This window comes from Apiospora hydei, assembly GCF_038363865.1.
Source record: "Apiospora hydei strain CBS 114990 chromosome Unknown utg000004l_segment0_segment0, whole genome shotgun sequence".
NCBI classification, from domain to species: Eukaryota; Fungi; Ascomycota; class Sordariomycetes; order Amphisphaeriales; family Apiosporaceae; genus Apiospora; species Apiospora hydei.
Window position 1 is genome coordinate 7,172,038 of NW_027117363.1, and position 21,547 is coordinate 7,193,584.

Sequence of the window (21,547 nt, forward strand, 5' to 3'; positions counted from 1 at the left end):
ACACAGATATTACGTCATTGATACCATACTCATGTACAATACAGTCAAAACAAGCCGCGCCTTAGCAATAGGTGCTTTCTGAACATCACATTGAAGCCAGCCGTCTCCATCATGTGAGTGACACCTTGTGCAATGCACCGTTTCGAATTGCGAAGTCAAAATGAGAGCAGGAAGCTACGTCCAGTATGTACGTGCAGTCTGTTGTCTTGAATGTTCCCACCCACCATCAAACCTACCTCAAAATTACCTAGGTCAGGGGTTCTCAGCTCCTGCATGGACAACTACAGCCTGAAAACCCTTCGAGTGCTACTACTGTTTGAATGCAAGGCAGCCTCGCGGCCTAAGCGCGACATGCGGGCAGGAAGGTCTGGTGAGAACCATGCCGTGCATCGAATGTTTTAGCTTCAGGCCCGAGGCTGGCTGGTTACATGTACCTGGCTGCCACTCGTCTGGTAGCTGTCACTTTCTGGAGTGGCCCGGATATTGGCCATGCGTGCGTGCATGAACTACATGTAGGTCTGTATGTATGTAGGTGGTAGCTGAAGGTGGTGGAAGTAGGTGCCTACGCAGTATCACACGTGCGTACCAGTAAGGCGCAGGGTGCCAGGGCATCATTTGCTGCAGGCAAAGTATCAGGTACTTACCAAGATTGATACCAACCCACCCACCACTGCTTGCCGTAATACATTGACGTACGCGTAATTGGCCCTTGGGGACAGGCATGAACTGAACTCCATACCAAGCTTTGGGCGGCTTTGTTTGACAGATTGTATCATCGAAGGAGACAAAGAGGCGGCTGTTTTTGCTGCAACCCCACCATATGATGTCATGCCGCTTCCCCCGGAGCAGAAACCCGGACAAGGCGACTCACACTTACACGACTAATCGATCGAGATCCGGGGAAACTGCCATGTTGAATCACACAGAATTCCAGAGTCTGCCATGATGGTGCCTGCCTGCTTCCAGCTTGCCTTTGACGTAAGTCGCAGGTCGCCTTCTTTCAGGCTCGCAGACGGCCTGGCGATAAAAGGCCCGCCAATTCTCTGATCCATCTCCCAGTCTCCCACTCCCATCAATCTTCACAACCAAACATCCCACACCAACAATCATCAACCTTCTTGCCAACGTCTCAAACATATCATTTCACCTTTTGAACACACGTCAACCAATACACTCAACACCATCAACATGTCTGCCAACAACGCTTCCACCGGCAACTCGTACCTCGAGAAGGCCACTGGCGCCGTGCAGGACGCATTCGGCACCGTGACTGGCAACACCAGTGACAAGGTTGGTTGATACTTCCCTCTGCTGTTCTTACCCGCCTGATGTGTCATTGATTGCACTTTTTCTGACTGACTCTCTATCAAGAACGTGGGCCAAGCCAAGAAGGACCAGGCTGACCTGGAGCATGACGCATCCAAGGCCTCGGTCAAGGTACCTGGCGGCGCCATCACCTCCTCTGGCATCGCCAAGGACAACCAGGACCAGATGACTGGCAACATGAAGCAGACCGGTGGTAGTGCCAAGGAGTTTGTTGGCAACCTCACTGGCAGCGAGAGCTTGAAGCAGCAGGGCCGCGAGATGAATAAGGAGGGCCAAGGCCAAGAGGCCAAGGGCATCCTCACCCAAGGCTACGAGGGCGTCAAGGACCGTGTCGGCGGCACCGTTGGCCAGGGAATCAATAGCATGCTTGGCAACGAGGGCGCTGCTGCTGAGTACCAGAAGCAGCACGACTCTGGCAAGGTCAACCAGCGAGGTTTCGAGGCCAACATCGACAAGAAGGCGGAAGCCGAGGCTGAAGCTCGCAAGTAAATCTTCGACTCTTCAATGTTGGAGCGGGAATGGATGACGCAAGGATGGAGCACTTTATGATACCCTATGATTGACGACGCGCATCGATAGCAAGTAAATAGCAGCTGAATTGACTGCTCTTACACAACCAACTCACATACCCCGTAATCCGTAATCCGTATCTGTAGTGACGTTGTGCAGTTATTATTGATTTTGTAATTGCTGGTAACTTGGTGAAATCGACTGTGATATACTCTAAATACTGTCGCATATATGTTGTCATGCCAGGATTGCAGGTGAATATTGAATTGTAGACATCCTTCAAGTTGAAGTCGTCCAGACGTACTTCCATGTTCACCAAGCTTGCGTCAGCCACAAAAAATTCGACGTGGGGAGCAAATCCAGCCACAATTCGGGTTGGTTGGTCAAAGCTTCGGTAGAGCTTCCAAGCTTCTTCAATACTCGATGCCAATTGAGATTTTGCCGGTAGTGGGATCCTTCATTGGCTGTTTATACGTCCGTTTTTTCTTCTTCTGATGCTGCGGAATAGATCCATTCCGTAGCGACCGTCTCTTTGAGATGATACTGTCGCCTAAAACGAGGATTCTACATTACTGACGTGGAGTGCTGTCCCGTCTGCCGCCCCAACCACGGGGTCCTCCCCATACCCCATGTCTCTTCCGCAGTCCTCGTCGACATGCTGCAGAGCCATCAATCGCCGTCTGCTAGGCCAGCATGACTGTGTATGGATACCCGAGAGCGCCCTATCATTAGCGTACGAACGATACTGGTCGGCTTCCCGAATAGCCTTTCGACGCCATGGCTCCTCCCGTGCCCGGGCCGTTAGAGAGCCGGAAACGACAGAACAAGAGGCAAATGGGCGAGCTGACTTTCGGTCATGCTCACGGTTCAGCCCCTCTGTGGGACCTGGAGAACCTCCCCGACTTGACGCAATGGCAATGGAAACCACCTACAGCGCGCCACAATCGTCAGGTTGCCCAGGCTGACAGGAATCTATGGAAGGCTGTCTTAGCATGGCTGTCCCCTCAGAACACTGCACGGGGCCAGAGCGTGCACGAACGCTCTACATCGACCTCGTCAGAGGTCCTACGGGATGCAACTCCCATTACCATGGCCGATCCCACTTTGGGCGCGTTGCACACACCAACGCTTGGCTCTGACATAGACGCGACGAGCTTGGTGGAACAGAGCTTCAGTGCCTTGATTCAAGATGCCTCTTTCGATCGAAAATTGACGATATGCCCCAACTTCTCTTCGTTCTGCGACACACTGCGAGATGGTCTATCAGAGGGCCATATATCTGTGCAAGCGCTTTGTTCTCTGGTCCCTTCCATGTCAGATGGGTTGGCTCGCTCAGCTCTTGGCTTGGATATCCAACAAGAGGCGAAAGTGTTTGATCGCTTGAAGGTGCAGTTGATCGGGGCATCGATTGATGGGCTGGAAGCTTTGCGCGCCAGATCAGGCAACTTGCCCTTTGTTGGCAATGTTTGGTCGATGCTGCTGCAAGAGGCGTCGCAGCTCCGATTCAACAGTCTGCGCACATTTGCCAGACTGATGTCCCAGATTCCCAGCGACGACATTGGATCACTGAGTGTCGTCATTCGCGCAAATCTGAGCAACTCCTTAATCGCAATGGCTCGGGGAACGCATCGGACGCACGAGAAACAAATCAATAAACTGGCAGGCATTATCCAGGATCTCGGGCTCACGGAGCATCGTCATATATTGGAGGAAATATTACTGGATCTTGCGGAAAGTGCTCACTCGGCCAATTTCACTGCAATGCGCTTTTGCTGGCTTCAGGTTCTAGCAAGACTGCGCAACCTTGACGACGAGGCCCTTGCCAACGCCTGCGTTTTGTTAGAGGCAGGACTCGCGACTGAGCCCTTGACATCGAAGCAAATCGCGCGGATATTTTTGGGAAGATTGAATAGCTGCTATTCACCCCAGAACGTACCGATGATGTACAGCTCACTCATAAGCACACGAGATTCTAGATGCTTTTCCCGACTAAGCTCTGTCTGCTGGCGTACAAGCCAGCCGCGATATATCAAAATGCTGTGCACGTTTCTGCTCAGGCTGGGCCGCCAGCAGGATATTCTTCACTTGCTTCGAGGCGTCACGCAATTGGTGAAGAATGAGGTAACCCCTCTGGCCAAGCTTGCTCTTGGGCTTGGGCACTCACCTTTGGCCTTGAAAGTATATTTCCGATACTGCGAGAGTAGGTTCGCGTCCAAAAAGTTCTGGCGGACTAAATTTGCCACGGACATTCTCAGTATGATGATGAAAAGCAATTCTCTGGTACACAAACGCCTCATCACCGCGCTCAGACTGTTCCGGAAGCGGCGAACCAGACGGTCGTACCCTCTGACCTCAAGAGCCAGATACGACAAAAATGAAAGACATCTCATGATCAAAGAGGTACAGAAGGCCGAAGCAGCCGCGGTTGCTTTTGCAGGCGCTGATAACCTCCCTGACCGAACGGCTCTTCGATTAGTCCAGGAATGCGTAAATTACATCAGATCGAATGGGTCTATGGTATCGGCGAAAGGCCTGCAAGCGCTCTGGGTCATCATCACGAAAGATCTAGTCAAGAGAAGGCCAGGGCGGGCAACTCGCCTGCGGTGGTTCTTCAGGGTGATGTTCAAGGAACGCGGTCTACAAGAGACGCGCGCGGCTCATTCGGAGCTTGTCCAATGGCGAAGCAGAGTCCTGTCTGAGTCCCGATCGCCCGATGGAGGTAAATAGCGCTTAGGGGTGACGACCACGACGAGGGAAGCATCGTCATTGAATGAGCAAGCCAACAATAAAGCAGGTCGCAATTCCATACCGAATCAACATCTAGAATCTTTTTCAGCGCTTGAATGACCGTCTACATTCCAAGATGTACCCAATGTTCAAGGGTTTCGGAATTCTTTCATGCCAAATCCAGCATTTTCTCACATGGTAGAATAGAAAAGTCTGACTAACTGGCTGCGCCTCGATTGGAGGTCTCATTGTACATAACACGTTTTAAGATACCAACAAATGCAAAGATGACTACACGGCAGACTGGAGCGCTCTAGCTCTTCGATGGTTGGCTGAATAGCAAGCGGCTTCGCTAGAGACGGGGTTTCATGGGGTGTGATTGGACGAGTCGGCTTGGGTGCTTGCTTTGGGTGGACTACCTTACGTCCTTTGTGCTTGGTGACACGAGCATCGGATCTGGATCTGTCGACCCTTTTGGGTACCCAGGATCAGTCAGCCTCTCAGATGTCTCGATTGCTGGCTGTTGCCAGCTTACCTTATCTCGATGAGGCACCACAGTTTCTTTGGAGCCACTCTTTCGGTTCTTGTGACGCTCCCCAAACCCAGGCGCCACACAATGCATCTTCACTAGAGGACGACGCCTCCTTTACTGGCACCGACCCCATTGAGCGCCGACTGCCAGCCTATGTCCGGAAGGCCCGACTTAGCGGACAGAAACGTGATGCCGAGCCAGGCGATCGCCCACCCAGACTGACTGACTGCATTGTCAATCCTCTGATTTGCGATCAACAAGCAAGGGCAGGCTGCAGGTGGAAAGGACGGGACCCCATCTAGGGTGGGCATTGGATGCCACCAAACCAAGACTAACACTGGTGACAACTCCTTACGTTCCTTCTGTGCTCCCAGCTATCTACTTCGCCAGACGTTACTTGGTGCTGGGAACAAGTGAGGGATGGATTTCCCCCGTGTCGAGGCTGCTGCTAGCAGGCAGGCAGGTGGGAAATTGGCCGAACTTCCCGCCTAGGAAAGTGCTGTACTACCCTTCCTACATGTCCAGGAAACAAGCAAACTGCAGACCCATGGGTTAGCTTGACCTAGACGTAGCCACGGCCACCTCTGTTTAGAGAACCAACGGCAAACATCCTTGGAGTAAAAACGACTAGCCCCCTAAATAAAACAAAAGAAGGCGAAAGGGTCAATCCAGGGAAGCCAAAGCCTCTCCAACAAGTGACTGGACGCCATTTGGGCTTCGCTTAATCTAGGTATCTTGCGGCTTGGAATCGGCCACCCAGGCGCTCTGGGAGAGGGGAAAAGAAGGACAAGGGAGTCGCCAGAATATAAAAGAGATCCCCGCCGAATCTTGCAGATGGCCCGCCACACCTAATCGTGACTTTACGTCCGTATCTCAGGTAGTAGCGCCCTGCGACAACCCATTCTCGAATCCCAACGGCCTGGACCTGCAAATAAATTGGAGACCTGCCGTTTCCCAGCAATCCGGTTACAAGGAGGCAATCTAGCTTGAGCATGGGGGGTTAGTAGAATGCTCTTCCCCACGAAATGAACGAGCCTATGAGAGCTTGGATGCACCCCCAACCAGCAAGCCAGCGCGCCAGCAGGAGAGAGCGAGCGAGCGAGAGCGAAAGGAGAGGAAGAAGGCCAAGCAATCGGCGCAGATACCGGGCTTCCAGGCCACAGGGAGCCGAGAACCCGACCGAGGCAGCAGCGAGGCAGAGAGTGGCGGCAGACAGGTAGAGAGCGCGAGAGAGAGCGAGAGAGAGAGAGCGATCTCACCACCCGCACCACAGCGCCCCCCCTCCACTCCAGAAAGTGTTTCGATTCCACCCCGCAGCAGCCCTTTCCAAGCCCATTCAATTATGGAACAGGCCGGTCTAGGCTCCGAAGCCGAGGCCGGGCCCAATCCGAAAGCACCGGCAGGTCTCAAGCCCATCCGCCGCCGGAATCGTATGATCAACAGGTAAGCTTTCTGGTTTCAGCCTGGCGTCTTCTTCTTCTCGGCTGTTCTCCTTCCGTGCTCTTGCTTGCTTTTTCTTCGTAGCACGCCCCAGTCAGACACTGTTGGCCACGACTCACTAACACATACCGCCAATTTCATTTCGTGTACGTCGTAGTGGGAAATAATCAGCAGCAGCTCAACAAAGAAGACTACATGCACTACTTGGGGCTTTCTTGTTGTCCCCCCTGTTATTATTTCCCACTACGACGGCACAGAATGAAAGAGGCCGGATAATAATAAAGCTGTCTGGAATGCCGTAAACGCAAACTGAAATGCAGCAAGACGTCGCCGTCGTGCGTCAACTGCCTCAAGGCGGGGCGCGATTGTCTCTACATCGGGCCGCGGCTCGACGAAGCAAGCCAGTTGCGCCTCGCCGAGATCAAGGAGAAGCAGGGGTCCCTGGAGCGCCAGCTCGAGCGGGACGTCGCCAAGTCCGCCGCCGCCACCACGCAGAGGCACGCCCTCGGCCAGCGCATCCTGGCCGACGAGATCGGCGACGAGGACGCCGACGAGGAGCGCTACCTCGAGTCGACCCCGCTCGCCGCCTTGGACCTGACCTATGAGGACGATGCCGACGGGGCCGACGATATGATCGACCTGGGCATCCAGATCGGGAGGATGCGCATCACCGAGAGGATAGGCGGGCTGTCGAGACCGCGCATTTCGGAAGAGGTGAATGAGATGCCGCCATCGGCCTTTGCGATCTCTTTATATGTGTCGTGTCATGTCAAGTCTGGTTTCGCTAACTCATGATGCCTGTTCGTAGATATCGGCCGGTCTGTCGGGGCAGTACCGCTCCCACGGCGGAACTCCACGATCGCCCTTTGGGGTCCCGTTGCCGAGTGGGCCGTCTCCGGCCCTGGGTCCGCCTACGGGCCTGGACAGCATGTCGGATGGCGGGGCATCAGATATCTCCATGCCCGACTTCTTGCGGCCCGGAGCTCAATACATCGCCCCGACGAGCGGCTTGTTCTTCAGCCAGGTTATAGAGCAGCCCTCGCTCAGCACCTTCCTGCCCTGCAGGGAGTATGCGGACCGCTTCCTCCGGCAGTACTTCCTATCGGTCCACCCGATAGCGACGTGCGCGCAGCGCGCGTCTTTGGAGGAAACATACGCCGCCTTCTGGAACGTGGTTAACGAAGGCTATTTCGAGCCGCGCGCTTCGACCCAGGCGATCGTATTCGCGGCTCTGTTCAGCGGCGCCGTCGCCATGGACGAGAACGACGCTGTGCGCGAGCTGGGCGGCTTCGCGAAGGAGAACTGGGTACATAGTCTCAAGATGGGGACCGAGACGGCGTTGAGCAAGGCCAATTTCCTGCGGACTACCAAGATGGAAACGATGCAGGCCTTCATCATATACATGGTGAGTATATGACACCAAGTCAGAAGTACCTGTTATCTGGCGCCAGGGGGTCGCTAACATGGGGGAAAAGCTGCCGTTATGCCGAGCAGAAGTCTCGAGAGCACATTCGGTACTTGTAGGCGCAGCTGTGCGGATGGCCGAGTGTATGGGCCTGCACCGCGACGGTGAGGCCTACGGCTTGACGCCCCTGGAGACACATGTGCGTCGTCTGGTCTGGCATCAGCTGTGCTTTCTCGACATAAGGACCTGCGAGGCGCAGGGGCCGAAGCCAGTGATACGGCGTGAAGACTACGACACGAAGCTGCCAGTGAACTGCAACGAGGACCAGCTCACCCACGCCGTCGTGCCGCCCGAGCCGGCGGACCACTGGACCACCAACACGCTGGCCCTGATCCGCTTCGAGATCAACGAGATGATGCGCATCATCTGGCTCGACCGCCGGCGGCTCGAGGTCCGCAAGATCTCCCTGACCGACGTGCTCTCAAGATCGAGAACTTCCGGCGCCGCATGTCGGAGAAGTACGACCACCTGCTCGACGTGGCGCAACCGGCGCAGCGGTACGCCAAGTGTGTCATGTCGCTGCTGACCTACCGGCTGCACGCCATGGTGCTGCACCCGTACCACTCCAACGCGGCGCACCCGATGCCGGCCCAGCTGAGCTCGCTGCTCGTGAGCTCCGGGATCGTCATCGTCGAACACGCCATCCAGCTCGAGACCAACCCCCTCTTCCGGCCCTGGGCCTGGTACCTCGGCGCCTACTTCCAGTACCAGATCGCCCTGCTGCTCGCCACCGAGGTCTACTACCGCCCCGGGTCCCGCGACGCCGACCGCATCTGGACCTGCCTCGACTACGTCTTCGGCCTCGACCGCCGCCTGCCCCCCCGAGGCCAAGGGCGTCCACCTCCTCTCCGAGATCCAGGGCAAGACCGCCGTCTACATGCGCCTGCGCAAGATGCGCGGTCCCACCAACACGGCGCGCGCGGCCCTGGCCCAGAACGTCGTCGCGGGGACGGCGAAGCAGCCCTCTACCTCCACCCCCTTTGCAGCAGCAGCAACAACAGCGGGATACCACCAGACACGACAGCAACAACAAATACAACAAGCGCAGCCGCCACAGCAGCAGCAGCAGCATGCAGCGTCAGTCTCATCGCTATTCCTGCACGGCAGCAACGGACCGAAGGCGGAAGTGGCAGATCGCCATACCCCGCCAGTGCCACAACCACAGCACGCCGGGGCGGTTCCGATGCACCACCAACCGCCGCCGCCGCCTCAGCCACAGCCGCCCATGGAGTTCGCCGGTGTCTCGGACGGGCAGGTCCTCTACAGCCTCCCGCCGAACCACGAGAGTCCCGGGAGCAGCGACACCTCGAGCGTGGGACACGCCCAGACTCTGAACGCGATGGGTGGCGTCGAGGGCAGCAACGCAGCAGCGGCTGCAGCAGCTGCTGCCGGGGCACCGCTAGCCGGAACAGCATTGCCAACCACTACCGTCGGGGGTAGTATTATGGATACTATCGACTGGGTAAGCAAGCCAAGCCCAGCTAGCTCTTGAGTCAAACGTACTGGGAATGACCGAACATGACTGACTGACTGAACCATTCACAGGATACCATGACGATGCTGTTCCCCCAGGATCCCCACACGGGCGCGTTCAGCATCCAGGGGTATAATGACCCAAACTCGTTGTTGTGGATGGGCTTGATTGATGGGGGAGGCGGAGCCGAAGCGCCTGTGATGCAGTAAGTCAGAGTGGGTTGTCGTGTTAGTGAAGGGAATAGCTAGCCGTAGCACAGACCCCTAGGCTTGGGGGTGTTCATTTTTTGCCTGATAGTATGGAGGGAGACGAGTGCCTAAGAAGGTAGAAGAGGTAGTTGGAGGAAGGGCGATGCTGCTGTGATGATGGACGACCTTTGACTTGCGAGGTCTGAAAGAAAAATGCCTGGACGAAAAAAACAGGCGAGGTCCATAATAGAGGTATAGAATGCAGGTTCACGGTTGACGTGAAAATACCATTAGTACATTCTGGGCTACGGTGGGATTCATTAGATGCAGGCAGGCAATGCAAAGTGTACGTTTGTGGATGCTTTATACGTAAAGATGTCATGACATTTAATGAAATTCGTTTCGTGACTCGTTAAGTGTACATTAAAAACGGAAAAGGGAATAAATAGCCACTCATGCGCAAGACGTATGGGAGGAATTTCATCAAGCCAAACCAACCCGCCCAAACTCCAGATCCGGATATCATAACGGAACTTTTTGCACACTATTAAGCAAAAGGGAAAAACAGGAAAAACAAGAAATACTGGGAATTCCGTATGCTTCCATCAGCCAAAGTCCCTCTTCCCCCACTACCGATCCCTTTTTGTTTTTCGTAAAACCAACTCATCGTTAACCATGCATGTCTAAAGCAACTTGAAATAACTTCGACAAAACCCCTATCGCGAGCCCGCGGGTGAGTGGCGTGGCGACATGGGTAAACTTGCAACGCTCTTGGATATCACTGAAGGAGTAGTTTTTCGTGACATAGGGTGGTCCCTCGGGATAGTGGTACACCGCCATTCTCAGAGGAAGGCGTTACCATGCGGGATGCTGGTTGTCTTGGTTTGGCAACAAGAACTTGGGCTGGGAAGATGACGATCTCATCCTCGCCCACCCCATTATCGTTGCCCTTCTTGACAACCAGAGGGAATAGCACAGAGCGGATGAGAGCGCCCTGAGCCTCGTACTCCTCGTTCGAGGTAGAGCTTCCTGATCGCTCATTCATGAGCGCTGCGTTGAAGGTGACCGTCTCAGCGATGTCACCACTGGCGTCGTATTGAGGCTGCAGCGGTGGCAGCATCATGTATTCGGCCCGTTGAGTGCGCATCTCGATTGACAGGTCAACAGCTTCGCGCATGACGCGGCGGAGCTGCGATTGAATCTGGTCCTCCAAGTTGGAAGGGGGCGGCAGAATCATGGAAAGCGTTTGCAGGATAGCTTGCACGACGGCCTCGGTGTCTTCGTTGCGCTGGTTGCCAAAGGCCGGCCGCTTCGACAGTAAAGTAAGCGTGACGGCGCGCCATTGACGGACAGCCTGCGGGGGGCCGACGTCCGAGAGCAGTTTCTCGAGCGATTTGAGTTTCTGTCGCTGCTCGCGATCCATGCCGAAAAGGTATCGTGTAAAGACGAATTCCCAGATCATGTTCATAGTCATGGACATGAAGACGTCGCGACGCCTGACGCGGTCGCTCAGGTACTCATCGACATCGGTGCCATCGAGCATCGAGTTGTCAAGCCTGTCGATGATCTTCTCGTCGTTGATCTCACTTGTCAAACGGCAAGCGCGCATGTCGGAGAACTTGGAGAAACGGAGCACCCATTGCTGAACGTGGGAGCACAGCTGCTGGCAACGGTGATCAAAATGGTCTTCGTCCTTGAGCCTCAGAAAATCGGCATCGGCAGGCTTCGTGGCAAGAATCTGCTGTTGCAGCTGGCGGACTTGCTGTTTGGTAGCCTCGAGCTGCTGGAGCAGGTTCTGAATCTCGGCATCCTTCTCGCGCAGTGTCTGGTCGTATTGGCCGCGGACTTGCTCGAGCTCTTGCGCGGCGGAACTGTGTTGGGACTGTAGCCTGCTGTATCTGTCGTTGTGCTGAACGGCGAGCTGTGCATTGGCGCTGTTCAAGCCCGTGTTGACTTCGGTCAATCGCTGGACTTCACGTCGCATGCCATCGAGGGCACTCTTCAATTGTTCAATCTCGGCGTCTCTCTCGGTGACGGTGACGGCGGCGCGTTGGTTGCCGTGGGACTCGGCATAGTGTCGGGCCTCGGCGAGTGCGCGGTTTTCGGCGATCAATTGCTCGACCCTGGACTCGAGCTCCAGGACCTGCATGCTCTGTCGGCGACGCATGCTGTGGGGTCGGGTTGGTGACCGTGGTGAACCGATGCGGCCTTCACCCATGCCATCCTGCGGTGAGAAAAGAAAGAAGGTTAGCTCAAAAGAAAACAGCAAATCGGATCGGTCAATTAGGGCTGGGCTGAGGCCACTCACGTAGATTTCGGCCATGTCCCTTGAGGCACGGACACGGCCCTCGTTGGCCACGGGGGTTGTATTTTGGGCAGCACGGTGACGATCGGTGGCAGTGGCAGCAGCAGCAGCGGCGGTCTTGCTGGAGCCATGGGTGGAGGAATTATTATGGGTTGCGAGCAGGTCGGGCTCAGAAGCTCTGCCTCTGCTGGCGAGCGAGTGGAGGCTGGAGTGGCTGCCGTGTTGGCCAAGCGATCGGAGGTCACGGTCACCGCTCATTCGCTCCATGCGCCTTAGCGGCGGGGTGTTGGCGCCTGAAGAGTGGAGACTTCCCACGCCTGGGCTCTCAGGCCGCAACTTGTGAGGCTCCGGTGTGCGTGGTGCGCGACCTCGCGAGATGCTCGTGTTCGATACCGACCGCCTCGCCTGCGCCGACGCCTCTTGCTCACCACGTGCGCTCCCCTCAAAGTGGCGCACGTTGTCCGACACGCTTCGTTGCTGGTACTCTGGCGACGGCGTCCGCTGCACTGGCCCAGGCGTCCGGGCTTTTCTGGGGTCCAGCGTGTCCGATTTATCTGAAGGAGGCGATCTAGATCCACTGCGCACCGAGTATTGGCTGAGCCGGGGCACATCATCGCCCAGCGGCGATTTTTTGAGTCGACGTTCTTCCGACTTGGGTGTGCCCTTCGAGTCTGTGGAAGCCCAAGATAGTCGGGCCCCCTCGTCCAGAGTCGAGCGCCCCTCGGGTCTCCTTGTAGCAGTGTTCTCAGCCCATTCCCGCAAATGGACTCCACTGTCGCGCTGAGTGTCGTCCTCGAACTGCTTGTGTCTCATCGGGTTTGGAGAGTCTGCCATGAATCCACTATCACGTCGTACATCGTCCTCCAACTCTTCATGCGTCTCCTCCTCAACGGGTGGCAGACTGCGCATGGACATGGTTGACTTTCTACGGCCAAAACCAGCCGTATCATGACTAGACACTGGCCCTGGAGATTGGTAATCTGCGTTGTCTGACTGGGCTTGAGGCTCTGAAGTATCAAGTTCTTCTATGTCCCTGATGAGCTCCGAGTTTTGGGAATCTTGGAAATCCCTCGACTCTTGCATCGTTTCTTTGCTAAGGAAGCTCCTGTCGGTAGCAGAGCCCGTCTTTTGTCCGCGGCCGACAATAGGACTTTCGGCAATCGTGTCCGGCGTGTTGTCACCCTCCAGTGATGTCTTCTTGCCGGTGTTTTCTGACTTCTGGTCCTCCGTCTTTTTCGGCGACCCAAACTGCTCTGTCATCTTTTCCACCCCTCCGGCCAAGGCATTGGCAGCTAGCAAAGCTTCCGCCTCACCTGTTTCTCTTTGTGCGTCCTCTGTTGAAGTGTGTTGATCACCTTGTGTAGACTTTTGTCTGTTTCCAGGCCCCTTCTCGAAATATGAGACTGCTAAATCCCTCTGGGGAGTCAATACTGGGAGTGCATTGTGCTTCATATCCAAGCTTGGCATGTCTTGGCCACGGGGTGCACGGCGAGACCGAGACTTCTCGCCAGATGCGGGCTGTTCAAAATACGAAGCTGCGATCTCTCGAGCCATGGAGTCTGATTGTGGGGCCTCTTGACGCTGGGAGTTTTCATCGAGGGCAGCGTTGGAAGGCAATGGAGCCTCGACTTCCTGTGCAGGATGTTCTAGATGTGAACGCGTAGGCTCACGCGTAGGCTCACGCGTAGGCTCACGCGTAGGCTCACGCGTGGCAGAGATGGGTTCTGGGATAACAGCGTCATCCAGGAAAGATTGCATTCTAACCTTCTTGCCGGGCTGCGTTGATTGATCAAATGGAGGCTCATGATCGATATGGCTGCTCAATTGAGCAGGTGACAAGTCAACATTTACTGGACCCGAAACATGGCGATGCTGGGACGTTGCTCTTTCTGGAGTGGCCGGGGTTGGGTTTGACATTTCAGCCTCAGTAGAAGTAGGTTGGGTAGATGCAAGCTCCGTTGAAGTAGGGGCATCAGCTTGAGGTTGATCAATCATCATACGTTCTGTCGGGACGCCAAAGGAAACGGTGTCGTCCTTCTCAATGCCGAGAGAGCCAGGCTCTTCTGGTGGTGCATGCACTTCGGCAACAGGTTCCGGCTCCGTCTCCGGAAGAAGACTTGATTTGCGCTTCTTATCCCTTCCTCTCTCTTACTTGTTGTAGCCGCACCTTCGCTTTCAGCGGGCTCATCTGGAAGCAGGTCGTCTGTGGCGGGCTCAGGAAGCAATGCCTTGGGCGTGTCATCGTGGACGACAATGTCTTGGGTAGCTAAAGAGTGCTGGGTATCTGGCATCTGCTCCCAGGAAGCAGGCTCTGGTTCCAGAATTGCGGTGTCTTTCTCGGTGGCTCCATTATCAGCCCATTCAGCTGCGGCCGGGGTCGTGGGCAGCTCTTCACTGGGGTCAATTTGCTTGCGCTCTGTGACCTCCGTTCGAGCACCCTTAGGATTTACAGGCACCTGACGCGATGTCACTTGTCTCGAGAGAATTCGTTCCAGTTCAAGCTGAAACTTGCCTTTGCCCTTTTTCTTATCTTCCTTGGACTTCGTGGCGTTGAAAGAATCGGCCCATTCGTCCTCGGTGGGTATGGTCTCGATCTGTTGAGTGATGCTAGAGTCTCTAGGCACAGTATCTTGTTCCGCGATGGAAGCATCCGCACCAACAGGTTTCTCGTTGGGGACCTCCGATTGTAGCTCGCGTTCTGTAGCCTCAATGGCGTCCTCCGGCCTTTGCGGTCGGCGAGAAGCACTTGCGGGCCCATCCGGAGTTGCAGCAGAGGCTGGGGTTTGCACTGTTCTTGAGGAAACGCGAATGGGTAGTTTAGAAGCCATCATGTCTTCAACCTGCGGTTGAGTAGGAGCATCGACACGTAGTTCCGTTGCAAGGTCGTTGGCTGAAGTTTGCTCTTGCGTTGGCTGCCCACCTTCAGGAAGCCCGGCGGTTTGGTCCCCAAGACTGTGTACTAATCCTCTTGGTTGGTCAACAAGCGCTTGCGGTGTGGCATTAGCCGTGTCACTCCCTTCCTTGTCGATGAGGTCGTCGCTAGGTACAGTGGAGCCTTTGGTTGCCGTGTTCTCCAGTGTGGGGTATGTCAAAAGCTTCTTGGAAACGGAAGCATCTTGAGGGAGAGGGTGTTCTTGTAGGGCTGGCTGCTCCTCTGGGACCGACTGCTCCTCGGCCAGTGGCTCTTTAGAAGGCTCCGCAGGCATGGGTTCATTGGGGAATTTTTCTGAGTGGATCGGTATATCCACAGGCCCCTGGCCCTGGGCCTGAGCGGTGGAGGGCTCCGCAACTGTGGGCAATGAAGAAGGTAGTGGCTCCTGCTCATCCTGTTCCCGCGGAGCTTCCTTGTCTGTCTTCGATTTCTTGGAAGCCGCGGATTCAGAACGTTCGGTCTCTGGATTGAAGCGGTCGGTGGCAGACAGGCTTTCTTCGGCAGTGACATCTTCTGTTGATTTCTTGACATCAAGCTCTTTGAGGCCTTCCTCGGAGACTACCGCCTCAGCTACAGTTTCGTCTGTGGCAAGAGGCGCGTCACGAGGATCCTGTATGGGTACAGACTCTTCTACTGTCGTAACCGGTACGCTTTCCGGGTCGTCGTGAAGTTTAGCAGATCGCTTCTTTTTCTTGTCCTTCTTAGACTTCTTGCTCGAAGTATACTCGGGGAAAGCGTCTTCAGTGACCTCCTTGGTATCTGATTCAGCAGGCAAGGTTGTACCCGGTGCTTGTTGCGACTCAGTCTCTTTGTCCGCCGTGGCTTCTCGCTGGACGTCATCGGGAGCTGGCGTTGCCTCAACGGCCTTGGTGTCGAAAGACTCCCCGCTCACAGGCGGATGTTGACTGGGGCCCTCAAGACTGACTTCCTCGTCCTTCGGAGTCTCAGCAATTGGAAGGATCTCCTCCTCGACTGCCTCGCTAAGAAACTTATTTGCGGACTCACTTGAGGTCTCGATAGGTTGACTTGGAGATGCCTCGACTGTGGTGGAGGCCATTTCGGAGGGTTCCGGTGCCGCTTCTTGCAGAACTTCATCCTCCCAGGGACTCGCCTGCCGCTTCTTCTTTTTCTCCTTCTTCGACTTCTTAACAGGTGCAAAGTCCTCCATCGCCTCTTTCGGCTTGTCTCGTGGGGCGTCCACAGCCTGCTCGGGAAGAGACTCATCCTTCTTCTCATCGGCGGAAAGGACGTCAGCCTCTTTATGTTCCCCTGGAGGGGCCTCAGCAACAACTACTTCGTCAACTTGCTGAGGAGCAGTATCGGAAGGCAAGATAGCGGGCTCATTCTCGGAGGGGTGGGTAGTTCTCCAAGGTCATCCTCCCACGAGCTCGTCTGCCTTTTCTTTTCTTGTCTTTCTTGGATTTCTTGGGTGAAACGACTTCCGGCTCTGGCCGGTCAGACACCAACAACTCTTCGCTTGGGCCAGCGCCGCTCTTGTCCTCGAAGGATGGCGCAGTACTCTGGTCAAGTGATGTTCCCTCCGAGAGAGGAACCTCGATAGGAGCCTCGACGAGCGATGATGGAGCTGATGCTTCCTCCGTGGGTGCAATCAACGGCTCCTCTGAGGTCAACTCAGCTCCCTTTTCCTTCTTCTTTTCGTCCTTTTTCGACTTTGCAGGGCTGCTGATACCCCACTCGTCCTCCGCAACAGTGTCCTGTGTATTTGTTTGTTCTGGTAAAGCTCTGTCTTGCTGCAATGTTTCCTGCTTTGCTTGATCTTCGGGAGTTGATTGCAGCACTGGCACTGTTGTTATGTTGCTACCAACACTTGCCGGCTCGGCCAGTGTCGATGAAGCTTCGTGAGCAACTTCGCTGGTTTCTAGGCCAGCCTTGAGAGTCGACTTATCGGCGACAATGGTTCCATCTTGATTGGTATGTTCCTCCACCGGTTGCTCCTCGCTAGGTCCCGCAATATCCTCCGTGACCCAAGGTTCAGTGGCTGATGGCTCCTTCTCGGAAGGCTGGCCAGGGGCTAAAAAAGACTGCTGTTCAGTTGACGTCTCTACGGAAGAAGAATCCGGTAGCTGCGCCTGGCTGCTTTTCTTCTTCTTCTTATCCTTCTTTGATTTTTTCGTAGGTACAACTGTAAACTCGTCATCATGAGTCTGAACAGGTTGCTCTTCCGGCTGCTCAATGGGCTGTTCTGCCGATTGCTCAGCCGGCGTGTCTGTTGAATGCCCAAGGGGCTGATCGATATTAGGATTGTCCTGATTAGGCAAATCCCTTATCTCCGCGCTTGGCTTGTCAATTGCTTCTGGCGCAGCAGAAGGCGACTGTGGGCGTTCAGACGGAACTTCTACTATCGACTCCTCGGCCTTGACTTGTTCAGGCTCATCTACAACTGTGGTCTCGGCGATCGCCTGCGCTGGCGTTGACTCATCCTGAGTGATGGCAGAACTGTTGCCGACATCCTGCGGTATTTCCGCAGGTTGACCGGTAGTCGAGACAGTCTCATCGAGTGCGGCGGACATCTCCGGTGCCGTGATGTCCAACTCCTGCTCTTGGCTCTTTCTCTTTGCCTTCTTCTTGTCTTTCTTGCTCTTCTTGGTCACCGTGGGAAATTCGTCGTCGGGAGAAACAGCAGAGATGTCCTTGTTAGTAGTAGCCTGACTTGTCGACTCGCCAGGTTCTGGGTTTAGCACTTCAAGAGGTTCCGACGAAGGAACGCTCTGAGCTTGCTCGCCCTTGTTCTCTAGAGAGCGACTGCTAGAAGATTCGCCGATTGGTACGTCTGAAAATGCTACTGGCTCAGGCTTGGCTTCCAAGTCTGCTGGTACAGTCTCGTCTGTTGGACCGGAGTTTGCAACATCATCTTGCACGTTCTCAAGAGAGACCATGGGCTGCTCCTCCGCTGAATCGGCAAAGGTGACGCTCTTGCGCCTTTTCTTATCCTTCTTGCTCTTCTCAGGCGTAGCAGGAGCAGCGTCTACGCCGTCTCCAGGTTCAACCACTTCCTCGGGTGGCGGAGGTACTTCAGGCTCTGGTGTTGGTTCCAGTGCTGGTTCTGGTACTGAAACCGATGCCTGCTCTGATGCCTCCTCTGGTGTTGGCTCAACCGCGACATCGGCGGACTTTTCTTCAACCTCGTCTGAAAGGCTGGCTTGGGCCTTCTTCTTCTTCGATTTCTTGGACGGGATGGCAGACCACTCATCATCTGCAACGACTTCTTTAGAACTAGTTTCATCCTTGGTGACCTGGTCATCCACATTCACTGGGGGTCTTCTGCCACCGTTGTGGGCTCTGAGGGCGCTTCTGTATCAAGCAGGACGGAAGAAGCCTTATTCTTCTTCTTGTCCTTCTTCGACCTTTTGACTGGTGCCCATTCTTCTTCGGGCTGAGCTTCGTCTGCATTGGTCATAGGCGCTGGTGTCGACTCAAAAGCGACATCTTCTTGTGTGGTGACAGCGTCATCTTTGGCGCTCTCGGTCATGGGCTCTTCCACAGAAGGGGCTGTCTCACCAAGATCATTTAAGATCTGTGATCCCTTCTGGGACTTCTTAGCCTTCTTGGCCATTGATGCAGCACCGTCAGCGTCTACGGTGTCCTGGCGTTCCACTGGCTGGTCCTCGATATAAGACGAGGGCTCCGGCGCGACCGCAATGGGTTCGGGTTCAATTGGTTGCTCTACCGACGGGAAGGTTTGAGATAGAGGCTCCTCCACAGGTTCAATTGCACGAGATGGGGCTTCCGGTGGGGGATCCAAAGACTCGGTTGCGCTTTGACGTTTCTTCTTCTTGTTCTTCTTGCCCTTCTTGGAGCCACCAGAGTCTTCCTTCACATCGGATATGTCGATGGGAGTTTTGGGGCCATCGTGCGTGGATGGGTCTGTGATATCACCTGCAGGTGCATCATTTTCGGCCACCGCCATCGGTGGTTGGGCTGGCAAGTCTCCAGCGTCGCGTACTAGGCCCAAGTCGACAGGCTCTACGCTGGGAAGTGGGTCCACTGGTGGATCGGCTAGACCAAGCCGACCAGGGCCCCGCTGGAGCTCCTCCTCACCGCTGAAAAGATCGGTCTGGGTTCTGGCCTGGGATGGAGCTCCTCCACATCCTCTGCGACTGTAGGCTTTGTTGATTTGTCCTGGCTTAGATCCGGCCCATCAAAGCCCGTCGTGACGTGCACTGGCGCGGGGGTGGTTCGCAATGCTTCGGTGCCCAGTTCTCCAGGTTCACCCCGGCGATCCGAGTCTTCAGCCCAGCCGTGAGGCTCTTCTGGCATGTTCTTGCCCTCTTCCAATTCGGAGGGTGGCCCTTGTTGCTCCGAACTCTTGGTCTCTGCTTGGGCTGGGTATCTATGCCCCTGCAAAGCATTGACCGCTGGAAGCATTGATAGCGCAGAAGGGAAGTAGATCTCCTCACGTGGGGCGTCCACAGAATCCTTACGCCGTAAGTGCACACCCGGAGCGGAAGGTAAGTAGTCGAGCTCTGGTGTTGATTGGCGTGTGGCAGAAGACGTCACCGGGACGGATTCTCCGAGAGGAACTGATTCCGCCTGTCTAGCGTCGTCAGGCTTTGGCGCATCGGCTGATGGTAAGGCTGCTGGGCGGCTAGTCTCATCAGGCTGCGGCTGACTGGGAGCATCCGCCACTGTGACATCTTGTAGAGGCTCATTAAGTGAAGGGACAAGAGAATCAGATGTAGGTTCTATTGTAGACTGCGACTTCTTATTCTTCTTTTTCTTGCTCTTCTTGATTGGAACCACGGTCTCAGATGCTGCTTCTTCCACAGAACTTCCGCCGACAACAAGCTGTGACTCAACGGTGGTCTGCTCCTGAAGGTGCTGGCCGGTAGGTTCCTTCTCTACGGCCTCTACTTGTGTTGGCTGCAGTTCGGTCGTGTCCTGTGGTTCTTGGTCGACCGGTACCTTTTCCGCGATGTCCACTTGCACTGGTAGAGAATCGATTGTGGCCTGTTCCTTGAAGTGATCTCCAGCCGGAATGTCGTCCATTACGTTGATAGGTTGAGGCTCAAGTGTGCTCGGTTCCTGGTTCTGCCGATCAACCTCGTCTTTGAGCGCTACTCCTGCAGACTCATCCGTTGGCGTTGTAGGTCTTGCGACTTCCGCTCCGTCTTGTAATATGGCGGGAGCCAAATCTTGTGGTGCTGTATCAACGGACTGGGTCTTTTGCCCTTTTTCTTCTTCTTGCTCTTGGTAGAGGTGGACAAAGGATCGTCATTAACACTGTTCTGGGTGGAGGACTGCGGCTCGTCGGTAGGTGGCTCCAAAGTCGGCTCATCAGATCGTCCTTGCTCAGTTGCGGCTTGTGCTTCTTGTGTCACTGACTGAACAGTCGGCTCATCGGACAGAGCTTGTTCATTGGCTGCCTGTGGTTCTACGATGATGGGTTCGGCACCGTAATCCGCTAATACCTCATTCGGCTGCTTCTCTTCGATAGCATTCGATTTATCCTGTGACGGAACAATGAGATTGGGCTCCGTAGCATTGTCTGTAGCTGAAGCACTTGCAGGCAGGTCTGTGCTGGGGACGGCCGTATCTTGCTTTGGCGTTGACATGGACTCCTCTGGTTGCGATGATGAAGATTTCCTGGCCTTTTTCTTCTTGCTCTTCTTGGAGACAGGCGAAGGAGGATTCGAAACCGTAGGTGTAAGCGGGCTCTCTTCTTCCTTGGGCTTATCTTCGATTGTGGGAGTGGTAACTTCAGCCGCGGATGTGAATTCGAATTCCTTCTCCTTGGGCTTTTCTCCTTCAATAGACGGCGGAGGGACCGTAGCTTCCGTGCCTTCGACCATCGGGGCTTCGGTCATCGGGGCCTTCACAGGTGCTACCTGAACTGTGCTGTCGTGCTCAGTGTTGTCAGCCATTGAAGTGGCCAAGGGCAAAGATGATGGTGCATCAACAAAGTCGGGAGTCAGGATATCCTGTTCACTTGATTCGATCTGAGCGTTGTCCACAAGCGGGGTTGTCAATGCATCGACAAAATCCGGTGTCAAAATGTCTCGGTCCATGGCTTTGGCCGGGTCATTTTCTTGAACCGTAGTAATTGGCTCGTTGATTACTGGAGTTTGCGTCTCTGGACCGGTGATTTCTCTGCTTGCCTCAGCCTCCAGCGCAAAAGATTTGCGACTCTTTTTCTTCTTGGCCTTCTTGGAAGGCGGACTGGTAGATGGATCAATTTCCGCGGGACCAGGCATAGGTTGAGGTTCCGACTGTTGTAAAGTAGACTCGCTTGTGGATAGCACCCCTTGAGCGTCGGAGATATGCGGTAGCTCTTTAGTCTGGCTAACGAAATTCTTATCTTCATCGACTGGTGATTCTGGCAGAGGTTCGCGTTGGCTGCTGCTGGCCAGATCTGTGACAGGCTCTGTTGAGGCGGAGATCTCATTATCGATCTTGGTACCTCCCATTGGGACGGTTGTTTGTTGATTGTGTGCCGCCATTGGAGTTGTGACAGGTTCCAAGTTGGCGCTATGCTCAATACCCTCGGCTGGAGTCTCGAACGGTGAATGGACTTCACTTTGGATCGTGGATTTGTCTTCGGGCACCAAAGCAGAGGTAGTCTCGTTCTCATTTATGCTAGGTCCTGCCTGCTCGAGCTCGGCAAGAGTTTCAGGTCCAACGTCTAAGATA

The 21,547-nt window shown here is 55.0% G+C and overlaps 6 protein-coding genes across 6 annotated transcripts; 3 read left to right on the forward strand and 3 right to left on the reverse strand.

The window, feature by feature from the left end:
* Positions 1-1,188: 1,188 nt before the first annotated feature.
* Positions 1,189-1,815, forward strand: PG997_004781 (uncharacterized protein; the record flags this gene model as incomplete). Its single annotated transcript, XM_066809096.1, has 2 exons — positions 1,189-1,290; positions 1,372-1,815. The coding sequence occupies 2 exons, from the start codon at positions 1,189-1,191 to the stop codon at positions 1,813-1,815; spliced, it is 546 nt and encodes a 181-aa protein (XP_066672714.1).
* A 650-nt stretch (positions 1,816-2,465) lies between these two features.
* On the forward strand, positions 2,466-4,563 carry PG997_004782 (uncharacterized protein; the record flags this gene model as incomplete). Its single annotated transcript, XM_066809097.1, has 2 exons — positions 2,466-2,537; positions 2,602-4,563. 2 exons carry the CDS (start codon positions 2,466-2,468, stop codon positions 4,561-4,563), a joined length of 2,034 nt encoding a protein of 677 aa, XP_066672715.1.
* A 1,874-nt stretch (positions 4,564-6,437) lies between these two features.
* PG997_004783 (uncharacterized protein) lies at positions 6,438-9,683 on the forward strand (the record flags this gene model as incomplete). The annotated part of the gene is given in 7 exon segments (XM_066809098.1): positions 6,438-6,538; positions 6,820-7,249; positions 7,344-7,940; positions 8,011-8,415; positions 8,427-8,792; positions 8,827-9,462; positions 9,546-9,683. 7 exon segments carry the CDS (start codon positions 6,438-6,440, stop codon positions 9,681-9,683), a joined length of 2,673 nt encoding a protein of 890 aa, XP_066672716.1.
* Positions 9,684-10,440: 757 nt separating this feature from the next.
* On the reverse strand, positions 10,441-13,227 carry PG997_004784 (uncharacterized protein; the record flags this gene model as incomplete). Its single annotated transcript, XM_066809099.1, has 2 exons — positions 10,441-11,886; positions 11,971-13,227. 2 exons carry the CDS (start codon positions 13,225-13,227, stop codon positions 10,441-10,443), a joined length of 2,703 nt encoding a protein of 900 aa, XP_066672717.1.
* Positions 13,228-13,961: 734 nt separating this feature from the next.
* PG997_004785 (uncharacterized protein) lies at positions 13,962-18,827 on the reverse strand (the record flags this gene model as incomplete). Its single annotated transcript, XM_066809100.1, has 3 exons — positions 13,962-16,201; positions 16,284-18,144; positions 18,228-18,827. The coding sequence occupies 3 exons, from the start codon at positions 18,825-18,827 to the stop codon at positions 13,962-13,964; spliced, it is 4,701 nt and encodes a 1,566-aa protein (XP_066672718.1).
* Positions 18,828-18,916: 89 nt separating this feature from the next.
* On the reverse strand, positions 18,917-19,906 carry PG997_004786 (uncharacterized protein; the record flags this gene model as incomplete). The annotated part of the gene is made up of 1 exon (XM_066809101.1): positions 18,917-19,906. The coding sequence occupies one exon, from the start codon at positions 19,904-19,906 to the stop codon at positions 18,917-18,919; it is 990 nt and encodes a 329-aa protein (XP_066672719.1).
* Between the last annotated feature and the right edge of the window lie 1,641 nt (positions 19,907-21,547).